Here is a 12,603-nt window from a genome sequence, read left to right on the forward strand (position 1 = left end):
ATCTTGGCACACATGTTTCACCTCAGTTTGGTACCTAACAGGACTGTGTAGGCCTTAGGTAAGGGAAACTGCTCTCTACAGCAGATTTCCCCCCATGTGTATAATATATGTACATTGCTGATGAACCAGTAAACCCTGCTGACCTTTCCTATGAGTGCCTGCTGAGGCTATCTGTGCGCAGTGACCGAGCTGTGCACAACAAAATTCTCACATGTGCAGCCTGCACAGGTGTGAACATATGTTGATGTATTACCTGCCAATTGCCTCCTACTCTAGCTGCCTTGTACCAGCCTTGTCTTAAAAGGCAGAAACTGGCAGTAAACAAGCCCAGTCTATTTACCATGAGATTTACCATGAGATTACAAGTAGTGAGACTTACCCTCCGTAAAAAGTTCATAACCAGGTGATCAAAAAAGAAAAAAAAATCTGGACACCTTAAATGGGAAGAACTCCTTTGCAACATGATATCTACATTATCTTTTGCTCAGAAGGACAAGCACCAATCATATCACTCAAGGTAGCTGATGGTGGTTGTACCCACTATTAGTGCATCTTGTATTTGACAGTTGTACTGAACTATATTTAGCCATGTCATTTACCAAGTGCCTCTTCTGTGCAAGTAGATGCTGCTTAAATGAATACATCTCTGAGCAGCTCTCTTGGACAAAGAGGTGATTCGTAGATGGGTCTGTCCCTGCCCTGTTCCCCTCTTCTGGATAAAGAGGTGTTCGTGGATAGGTGATCTTCAATGACCACCTCTTGATAGAATGGTGCATTGTGGTTGCATCTGTCCCTGTGTTTACCAACTTTTCCTGGATAAAGAGGTGCTTCATCGATGGATCTATTCCTGTACTGGGTGACTCTGCTGGTTAAAGAAGTGTTTCATGGTTAACTTCCTGCCTGCAGCTACGAGGACACCTCTCCATGCCCAAGAGGCTGAAGATTTTACCTTTAATCACAAAACCAAGATCATTGCCTTTGTCAATCCTAATGTTTTTCTATCTCTGTACCTTTTGTTTGGCAGTAATGTAATCCTCAGTGTGTGGCGTTGAGCTGAAATAATTCACACATAGACTACAAGAAGTAGGAAAAACAATTCTGATAAGAATTTATATTTTCAGAAATAAATCTTAAAATGTACATTTAACACGTTTATTCACAGTCATGACACAGAAGCCATTTGACAAAGATTTTCACAGTGAAGGTTTCAGGAAGGGTCCTGAACATGGGGTTTGTTCAGAGCCGCTTACCTGTAGGGAGTGATGCTGAGGAATGCCCCTGCTACTGGCCATGCCAAAACTCCTGGGCCCATTCACTACGAGTAAAGTTATACTTTTGGTCCAAGTTTACCTTTGTGAATCAGCCCCCCTATCTCTGCTGCAGAGCTATACTGACAACTCCTAGGCATCTGGCTGTGAATTTTATCCCACATTCTTACTGGATGTTTACTTATCCAAACTGCATATTTCATTAAGATTTGTGATTAGCAAATGTATATGCAGAAGAGTCACTAAGTAAAAGACAATTTTATTGGCTGCTGTCCACAGCCTTTACATTTGCTTCCTCTGGCATTCCCTTTACTGGCCTGTTAACAGGGCCTATTTTTAGCTGGAGGTTTCCGGTGCTGGAACCGGCCCTTATTTTTTAGGACTGGCACTTATTTTTCTGCCTTGAGCATTTACTGCGAGCAAAAGACACAAATGGGAAAGACGGAGGAAGTGAAAAACAAAAAAGCATCACAAAGGGAGAAAGCTGCAAGAGTGAGCTGAAGGGGCAGGGAGTGGCTGTAAATGGATTAAAGAGGCCCGAGATGGCTTTAGCAAGCACAAATTAAGCACTGCACCCACCAAATTTAAATCAGGCCCTTAGTCCAAGCATGGTGTCTTGGACTGTGCTCAACATCGTGAATACACCTTTGCACTAAGATGGAAAGGTTGGTGGGTGGCGCTAGGCAGGGTTAAGATGCGTTAGTACCAGGGAAAAGAGCAGCAATGCCATCTCTTTGTAGATTTGAGTTTGCAATGCTCCCGTCGCATCATGAAATGCAGTTCAGTAACTTTGTTTGCTGCACTGCGTTGCAACAGAAGTTAGCAAATGTGTCACGAAATTTCCACAAAACAAGGCGATTTGATCAGGAGCGGGTCCTCCATGGAGCGGAGGAGCATCGTCCCGATGAAAAAATGACCCAGGGCAGCTGAAAAATAAAATGGTAATAAAGTTTATTTATTACCGTTTTATTTTTAAGTAACTCGTCCTGAACTGAGTGTCAGGAAGGGGCAGGGCAATTGCTGCTGAGTGGCAGCAGAGAGCTCTGCACTTATGTTTAAAGAGCACATGTCCCTTTGGCCCAGACGTGAGCATTATAAACTTCTCTAACTTTAACTTCTCTGTCTTAATACAGCTGGGTTAGAGAAAGCACAGGCCTCTAGTGCTCATAACAGCGCTGAAAGAGGCCGCTCCCTCCAATCCTGATGCTTCTCTCATGCTGTTTAAGAGCATGAGAGCAGCACAGGGATTGGCTAGTGCAGTTTCCTGGGTCCAGAGCTTTGAGGAGAGAAGACACCAGAGCGAGGAGGACGTTGTGGCAAGTCAGGGAGGTAAGTGCATTTTTTTATTATTGTTTGAATGCCACCAGCATTTTGCTCGCCCCACCACTCTAAATACATGCCATCTGCCACTCAGTTTGATATCACAGTATAAAACGATTATGTGATGCAGCTTGAATGCCTGAATCTACTTCCGGCAAAGGACAGCTTCTCTTGCGTTCCGCAGTCAGCCGTAGTAATTGCGCCTGTAATTGTTGAAAGCGACGTTGATGTATATGACGTAGGCAACCCAAGCAATTGTAAAGATAATGCCAATTCCCAGAGCCCAGTTGTTTAGCATCCTTGCCATACGGGAATTTTCTTTTGCCCGAACTGTGTCTCCTCTCTCATTGGCCGACTGCGTCTGTAAAAATAATAATACTCTCAGGTTACTTCAGGAAATACGTCTCAAACATATTTACAAGACACTGCTCAGCTACTGCTACTATTCAACTAAATGTGTTTTAATTGTATCTCCAGTTTGCAGCTCACAGTGCAGTGATGACTAGGTGACCTCAGTCTGGCTGAGGTGGAAAGGGTTAGTGTAAGTGCCTGACTGGAGTGGTGCATGGTTCCCCCCCCCAGTGTGTGGGTGATTGTACATGAGTGTACCCCACCTGGGATTCAGAGATATGGGGTAGGCAAGGAATCTTAGTGGCACAGAATACTGCACTTTAGGTCGAAGTAAACATCGTCCTGCCCTGTATTTTAAAATGTGGACATTTAGTACACTGAGACAACCCAGAAAGCAGAAATACTTTGAAAGAAAATGTGTATTCTCAGTACCAGGGAGAAACTGGTTAGTTACCAGACAATGTCACTGTAGCACCGCACTGCAGATACAGTGCTGTCCCTGGTGTGTTCTGTCCTAAAAGTGAGGCGTGTTGGTGCATAGTTATAAGGTCCTGTACTGTTTCTGTCAGGAGTGGGCAGGCCTTGGTCTCTACACTGAGACTGCAAGTAGTAGATTGGCAGGCTCACACTCTGTGTGGAAGGTAGAAAAAAGGCATGCTCCAAGGTGGTTAGCCTGTCCCTCCGTGGGCAGAGATGCATTCACCCCAGGAGTCTGTGCTTGGCATTACGGATTTACGGTTTGCATCCACTCAGCCTTTCCTCCCTCCTCAGGTAGGTAAAATGGATACTATTTAGTTTGGTAACATAAGCCACCTATCATACAGCAACAGTACGCCCCATGGGTGAACATCTGCTTTACAAATGCATGTTATGCCACCTGCGTCCAAGTAGGCGGGAAAGCGGAGACAAAATCCTCACAGCGAGGCAAGAAAGGTAATTTCATACCAGGGCGCTTCCAAGAATCTGAAAGTAGCAGAAGGATGGACTTCAAGAAAAAACAGTATAAGCTCCTTCTCAATGACTCAGGGCGAAATGTGCCTTGGGAAGGGCTTGGCAATCCATGCTGGACTGTTTGTGTTGGAGCAGGGTCAAAACTGATTTGCATATGGCTTGGTCCAAACAGAGGTGGCATGGTTGGTAAAAGAACGATGGGTTGGCATGCTACCCAGAGTGATTGCCAGTGGTTAGTTTTATTGCAAGCATTCCATCCATTGTGCTTTATGTGTGAGATGGAATGCTATGAGTGGCAAGTGTATGGCCAGATGTGGGGCCGGTACTCACTGTTCCACTGGAATCAAGCTACACCCAATGAAAGAGCCCCAATTAGGGAAAAATCGGTCTTTGATTGGTCCGCTTCTGGGAGGGTATGGCTTGGCAGTTCAGGCTGGATTATTCCTCAGTGAGGAGAGTCAAGATTGCTTTGCCTATGCAAAATGGGTCCAAACGCAAGCGGCATGGTGCTCAAAAGAATCCTGATTTGGAATGCTACTCGAACGATTGCTAATGGTTAGACTTTTTGCAAGCATGCCACCCATCATCTTTCGTGTGTTTGAGACAGCAGCTGTCCTAGAATGACTGCCAAGCTGTGTAAGGTTCTCCCTGTAGGAACAAGCTTACAACCACGAAACATTCACCGACAGTGAGTCTTCTCATGTCAGAGTGGTCACTTGAAAAAGGTAACCAATAAAAACCTTTGTACCCTGTACATTTCCCATACCACATATTAAAATCTGAATGCTTCTCTAATCTGGGGAGATGCCACCTGGGTTCTAAATTACTAAAGTTACCCATCCACAGATGCGGCCTAGTGGGTTTGGCAGATATTTCTCTTCTATTTAAAACTATCAAGTCTTACTTGAAAATATCAACATATTTGATACTGGGTGACAGCAGTAGAGGCCCCGTCTGCAAAAATGCTGGTGAGGTCTTTTATATAGTTGGGGAATAATCCAGTATGCCTTGCTCATCATCCTGCCCAGGGCCATGGGGGTGAAATTAGCTCCCCAGCTTGCCATGATAGATGGTGCAGCAAAGTAGCCTCAGAGAATGAGTACTCTTCCCTCAATGAGAGTGCCAGGAGCAGTAAAGGTTAGCCGCCCCAACCCCTTTGAACTCACCTCGTGCAGGAACAACAAATGGAAACCTTTAAAGCAGATAGCCTCTGTGTCCCAGCATGTCAGCACATTCCCTAAGAATGCAAGGACTGAAGAGGGACAACGATCCAACCAGGGGTGGCTCCTCTGCTATGGAAGAGGAGCATCACCCCCGCCAGCAGACGCAGCTGCAAACTTTTACAATAAAACTATAATAAACTATGTTTATTATAGTTTTATTGTAAAAGGGGGGACATGGATTGTGACAGGGACAGAGTGGGAGTGCACAGCTCTCCCCCTCAGTGCGCATGTGTTTTGGCCGGGTGTCTCAGGCCGCCAAACACACATGCGCACTGGGCTCTCTCCACCGTGCCAGGTTGGAGACAGCAGGCAGAGGCTCCAACTCTGCCTGGGAGCACCCTGAATGGATGCTCTGTCCAATCCTAACACTGTTTTCATGCTGCCAGTAGCATGAAAGCAGTGATAGGATTGGCCACAGGGGAGCTGGGAGCCTGTGCCTGCAGCAGGTAGGACTGAGGAGCAGAGCAGCGCGGAAAAGGCAGTGAGGAAGGTAAAAAAAAATGTTTACGTTTTTTTTGTAATTTCCCCCTTCTCCACGTGCTGCCTCACCCCTCTCCCGCCCCATGAAACGCGACTGGATCCAACCAGGCCTTTCAACCGCAGAAGCTGAAATCCAGTGGAGTAAGAGAAGATGTGGTGTGAGGTGGAGGCTGATGGAACTCCCAGAGTACATGAACTCCAACTAAAGAAGGTATGGGCCAGCCTCTTATGTAGGATCCCTATCTATGGAGACACAAGCATGCACAAATGCTATTTGCATAAAAAGGTACACCAAAGAGTAGATATGCCTTAACAAATTTACTTACTTTACAATATCAAATATCCTATATGAGCAAATCTTTTTGTATTCAGTTCGTGATAAGGTTAAAACAAGTATTGGAAAAGCCAACAAGTCTGGCTTCAATGTGCCAACATATGTAAACAAAGTCATTCATAACTTCTGTGTACATATATTGCACTCACAAATGCTACCTACCATATTAAAGCCTGCGCTATTGGCTTTGCCTTTGCCATGAAAAGGTATCAAAATGGATTGCTTGCTTTATAAAATGCATATAGGAGATAAAGAATTGACAGTGACAAACTGCATGATGATTGCACTTTTCAGATGTAAAATAGTCCCAAATGCATTCTAATGGAAGCGCTTCCTGGATGACGGAATGATACACCAAATAGCCAATAGCCTGAGGTGGGAATGTGATATTCCTCTTGTCAAAGTCCACTCGTTTGGCCTGATTCACAAAGTGCGAGATAATAGCATTGTTAGGAGAGGGAGACTCCTCAGTCGGGTCACAGAACTCTGCATAGTAGAGATATGACAAGACATCTTTTCATGTGCGGAGTTCTACTCGTGACTGCCGAGTCTCTGCACAAGTAAAAATACTATTAACTCATATTTTGTGAATAACAAAAAAGTGAACTTGCACAAAAGGTTCACCTTTGTTAGTCAGGCCCTATGTTTTTTAAAGAATTGCTAATAAAGTTCCTAATTTTCTGTTTTTACTGTTTTCTAAAGATGCATACAGGTAGAAATCAAACTATTTTCCTTTCTGTATTTATTTTAAAATATGGATAAAAACAGAAAATTAGCTTTTTTTTATGCTAAATGCTGTTAGTCATGAATGCCAGGATAATGGCTGTTCGGACTGACAGTTAATATGGTTAAAAAAGAAATACATTTTAGGCTTAAAAAGCAGTAGATATGCACAGAGTTGTCAAACACTTGCATGTTTTTACTGTGCACTGATTAAGAATCTGTGTGGGTTCATGTAATTGAAACCCATCCTTAACTTAAGTACATTTTCTGGTTTAATAAATGGGAAATATACTAGTTTCAGCTTCGTTTTTCCACAAAACCCAAAATAAGAATGGAAAAATACAGATAAAATTAGCACAATATAAATACGGATGAATACAGATGGAAGCATCCAAAAATAATAAAATTATAAACACGGGAGCCCTATTATTACTACATCATGCAAACAGCTGCGCTGTCAAGCCAGACCTAAAATAAATCACATGGCCAACATGATATGTCAATATATTATGTTTGTTAGTGGCTGTAATCAGTAGCATACAATAGTTGAGAAGAATAGATTTGCCACTGTCTAGTCTCCGTTTCGTTACCCCAGAATTAGGGCCGGCTTTAGGGCAGTGCGATCAGTGCAGCCGCACCGGGTACTGACCTGGATTGAGGGGTGCTGACCTCGGGGGGAGGTGGGGTTCTGTTTAGCAATAATTTATGGAACTTTTATTTTAAAAGCACCTGCTGAAAAGTTCCTTGTGCATCCAGCCTTCAGGAAACAATTAAAATGTCAAGCTACCTCTTGTGAGTAATGTTCCTGCTAGGGAGAGAGTTGGGAGTGCGGCAGCTTTGACTCACCATAAAGTAGCATAGATGGATAATATTCCTGCTGCAAAGAACAGAACTATATTTTATGTGGATAGCTGACTGGATTAGTAAAGCCAGCCATTACAAGCACTTGAAACAAATGAATGTATGTGAAAGGTGGGCTATGGAGAGATGAGGGGCACATTTGCCAGAGGGTAGAGAGGGAATTAGAGGAGGTGGTCATTGGAGGTATGGGTGCCAAAAAAAGATTGTCGCACAGGGCGCCACCAGAGCGCAAAAGCCGGCCCTGCCTAGAAGCTACTGCGGGCTGTGCCTTGCCTCTCCAAGGGAAGTAAAAACTCAACTTCCTTGCAAGCTGGATCAGGCTGCAGAGGAAAGAGCTGAGGTAGCTGAGAAAGGTTTTGAGGTTTTACCCCTCAGTGCAGAAACCTGCCCCACCCTAGCCTACCCCAATCCTCCTTCTGGTGCAGCTTTTCGGGTTTTACCTATATACAAGGGAGGTCTCCGAAAGCTCTGCAGAATGGAAATACAGGCATTGATGAGATCTATAACAGTTTGCATAAATGGCCCCCAATGTCCACATTCATTTGCAGACCTGTGAAAAGGCTTTCCAGATTGTATACTTAATGCAAATAACTTTCAGAATGTTGTGTGTTGGAAAAGCCAGCAGTGCAAAAAGCAGAATACATTGTAGCATTCAGACATGGTCTCTGCATTGTGTTCGGAGTGGGGCAGTAGCATGGCTAGGTGACCGTCTCGCCGTAGAAGAACTTCTTCTTCAGGTCATCAGATCCTGCAGTGCCCACACTACAGCAAGGGGGCACATCAGTGGCATAACACAAAATGATGGGGCTCCCCTGCAAAATATGAGGAGGGTCCTTCGCTTCACAGATATTCAATCTCTTTGGGCTGAAATGGGGGGTGGGAGTGAAGGGCTGGGGGGCCCTAGATGCTTTCACCCCCCTGCACTGCAAGGGCTGCAGGGGTTTGTGTTAAGCTGCTGGGACACACTTGTGCCACACGGGTTGCCTGGCACATGTCCAGGTAGCACCACCAGCCCCGCCCCAACCACAGTCACAGAACAGGCACTCCAGAAGCAGATCTGCCATCTCAGACAGTGGCACCATGTGCCACATGATTTCGGCTCCCTTCTCAAAGTCACCCAGTGAGGAGCTGAAATCACACAGTGCCAGGGAAAATTGAAAAGTGACTTTCCAACTTCTTTAAAAGCTCTGAGCAGCCGATGTCCATAAAGGGATGTGAGAACACCCCAAGACATTGGCGACAGCCTCAGTCTCAGAGACCCTTTGTTTTTGGTTTTTGGGGGGAGCATGTGGAGATCTCAGTGATGGGCAGAGTGCCTCTTAGGTACCTCTCAGCATGAGGCCACGCCCCCTCCGAAGCCACACCCCCTCATCTCACAGTGAAATAAGTTTATAAATTGGCAGGTCTGCAGAAGCCATGTAGTCCACGTCAGAGCAGCAGCCATCCCGGGACAGTGCAAACCACTTCTGCAATCAAGTGCTTTCGAAGAAACTAGGATCAGCGACAGAAAATATATGTAAAAGACTAAAAATAAAAATAATGGATCAATGTTACCATTGCCTTTGGTATGGTAATGCTTCAGTAAAGAGAAGGACCGGAGCCTTTGCTCTAATCCCATGTTTCTCTGACACAGAACCGAAAGCAGGTCTATGATGAAGCCTCCATGGTAGTGGAGAACCAAGGAATAGGAGGCCTGGGAGTCATTGCATAGGAAAATATTTAAAAATATTCTGACCTTGCAAGACATGGTCAGGTCAATTCAAAGTTAAAATAAGAAAGCACAATGGATCAGTACTTAGAAGATATTATATACTACCACATAGATTACACCAGAAGGGGAGGGATCTACTCAAAGAGTCAAAAGCAAGATTGTGCAAGTAAAAAACTTATCTGGGCTGATCCAAGATGGGAGTGACAATGTCTCAAGCCAATGGCTGAAAGTTCACTAATTTAACGGAGAGATTTACAGAGGTGCGTCAGCCCAGATCTGCACCACACATTCAACCTCCTTCCTTCAGCAGAACCCACACGGATCGAGCGAAACACCTCAATCCTAGAAAGCATCCAACTTCTTCTAATTCTTCACTGTGACACCAAGCATTTGCGTGCTAGCGCCCTCCTTTCCACTTTCGACCATGCTTCCTCTCAACTCAGAGCACACCAAGCTGCCTTCTTACTAAGCTTGCCACCGGATCTCATTACTCCTGTATTGAGGTAACTGTCCAGGGGTGTTTGCTAGCATCACAGGTGTTGGTTGTAGAGTCAGACATTGTGGCTGGGGGTTAAGTCTGCAACACGTTGTACTGCTCTGGTGTTGGGTCTCCATGCGTTCTGCCATCACCTTGACTTTCAGGACCCACTGTTACAAGCACTGAGACCCAGGCACAGCTCCCATGATGCTCCACTTTTTTTGTTTTGCAATATCATGATATGTTCTGCATGACATTCTACTGACAGACCAAACTCCTCAACTTCAGTTTACCATCATTTACACGTAATGAGGCGTAAGGTTATCCGACTGAGGCATTGAGACCCAAGGAGTTTGAATCCAAAATCCTAAACAGAGTGGCATCCTACTCCCGCTCACTAAAAGTATTTTTGTGGCTTATCGGGGGCAGGCAGTATATATATATATATATTTATTTTTTTCCCAATGGAAAAAAACAAAGGTTACAGGGATGTTATGGTTAGGCTCACATTTCACTCATACAAAAATAATGAAATTCACACCCCTATACAACCTCACACATTTACACACCCACACAGCCGCTCACATATTCATTCATAGACCCATACAAGTACTCACATAACCACTCGCTCATTCATAGAGCCACTCACACACCCACTCACTCACTCATACAGACACTCACACAACCACTCACTCATACAGCTACTCATTCAACCACTCACTTACCCATACCTCCACTCACAGAGCCACACATGTACCCATACAGCCTCTCAACACTGCCACTCACTCACCCATACAAGAACTCACACACTCACTCACACACCCAGACAACCACTTACATACCCATTCACACATCCATACAAGAATTCACACACCTGCTCATTCACCCACACATCCATTCACACTTACTCTACAATATAGCAACTCACACAGCAACTCACTTAACCAGACACTCAAATAGCCACTCACTCACCCATACAGCCACTTACACACCCAGTCATGCACTCAAACAGCCATTCTACCACCCACTCACTCACCCATGCAGTCACTCACACACTCACTCATCCACTCACCCACTTATACAGCACTCACACAGCCACTCACTCACGCATGCAGCCACTGACACACCCACTCACCCACCAATATAGTCAGACACACAGCCACTCACTCACTCACTCACTCACTCACAGCTATTCACACACCTACTTATACACCCATACAAGCACTAACACACACAGTCACACAGCCACTCATGTAATATATGTTAGAAATAGTAGCACTCATTAGTAGTACAGAAAGTATACTATTTTAAAATGTGTAGAACCTTGGTATATATGCTTAACACTCCAGAACGTTTAGAAAACCCTACACTAACTCGATGGTGTCATATTTCCAAGGGATGCAAGAAGCCTTTAATACAATCATTGATGGCCTGAGACTAAACGAGAAGTGTCCTACTACGTGTTTACCAAAAGTGCATTGGTGCCTCTTCCGTGATTTGAAGCGCTATATAAATTAATTGCAATGCAAAATGTATGCAATACGTGCATCAGTTGCAATTCAATCACATGTAGTGGTGTCACCTGCAGTTCAAGTCACATCACACACCTCTGAAAGTTGATCTCGGCGCACAACACTTACAGCCACCACGCATATCCAGCAGTGCCCTGTGCAGCGAAGAAAAACGCATGCACTGTCCTTATCTGAAGCCCAACCTCAGGTTGTGACCTTGAGGACTAAAAACATCTCATCAGGGAATGGATTATAATTTAGAAATTTACACTGCAGGAGTAGATGAGGGCTGCAATTCCAAGAGGAAGGCAGCAAAACAGCAGGGTAAATATAGAGAACCCCATGTAGTCCTTCTCGTAGACCTGTGATCCGGGCACAGTCATCATCGGCTGGGTCGTCACCACCATATTCTGTCCCTGGGGATAACTTGGGTAGTTGGCAGTGTACTGAGGGTAGGTAGGCTGCGTATACAAGACATTGGCAGGTAGATGATGAACTAGAGGTGGAGCACCAGCAGGCACAGGTCCACCTGCATACATGTGAGGTGGCCCACCAGGCACAGGTCCACCTGCATACATGTGAGGTGGACCACCAGGCACAGCTCCACCTGCATACATGTGAGGTGGACCACCAGGCACAGGTCCACCTGCATACATGGGAGGTGGAACACCACCAGGCACAGCTCCACCTGCAGACGCGGGAGATGGATCACCACCAGGCACAGCTCCACCTGCAGACGCGGGAGATGGATCACCACCAGGCACAGCTCCACCTGCATACGCGGGAGATGGATCACCACCAGGCACAGCTCCACCTGCATACGCGGGAGATGGATCACCACCAGCTGCTACTTCCGGGTTTTACTTAGTTGGTTCATTGGTATCCATGGTTAATGCTGGATTCTTCTCCTGCTGGTCAGGATTAATGCCTTCCGTTTGCTGTATGAGTCCTTCGTGGCTGGTCTCGCTCCCTTTTGTCACTTGTTAAGTAAACATCGTATGTCCATAGCGTTTATATAAACAGGTCAGGCAGGAAATGTACATTTCCTGCCTGGAAAGGAAGTGTTACTTCCGCTTTCATGATAAACTAATTCGTTCTATCTCGAAGATGTGCTGTAATTTCTGATTAAGTAGCAGCCTAGAAGAGCAATTTATGTAGTACTTTTCTACAAAGTGAAACCTGCATTGAATCCGGGATCGTAAAATAGACAATCTTCCGTAGAGTTGTGTAATGCAAAGCTTTAAGGCAGGGCTTTAAGTGGGAAGAAAAAGGCAGGGGATCTCTAAAAGGTGCATGGCCTATGTAGTTATGGATATGGCTTAAATGGATATGGATATGGCTGAAAATGTACTTACTGTGAATCCCAGATTGTGCCATCCGACAGGTATTTTG

General features: G+C 45.1%; 1 protein-coding gene across 1 annotated transcript; it reads right to left on the reverse strand.

The window, feature by feature from the left end:
• Positions 1–1,153: 1,153 nt before the first annotated feature.
• Positions 1,154–12,063, reverse strand: LOC138246513 (proline rich transmembrane protein 1B-like). Its single transcript, XM_069201163.1, has 2 exons — positions 11,481–12,063; positions 1,154–2,949 (listed from the first exon to the last, which is right to left on the reverse strand). The coding sequence occupies exons 1-2, from the start codon at positions 11,865–11,867 to the stop codon at positions 2,773–2,775; spliced, it is 564 nt and encodes a 187-aa protein (XP_069057264.1). The 5' UTR covers positions 11,868–12,063; the 3' UTR covers positions 1,154–2,772.
• Between the last annotated feature and the right edge of the window lie 540 nt (positions 12,064–12,603).

This window comes from Pleurodeles waltl, chromosome 7, assembly GCF_031143425.1.
Source record: "Pleurodeles waltl isolate 20211129_DDA chromosome 7, aPleWal1.hap1.20221129, whole genome shotgun sequence".
Classification (NCBI taxonomy): Eukaryota; Metazoa; Chordata; class Amphibia; order Caudata; family Salamandridae; genus Pleurodeles; species Pleurodeles waltl.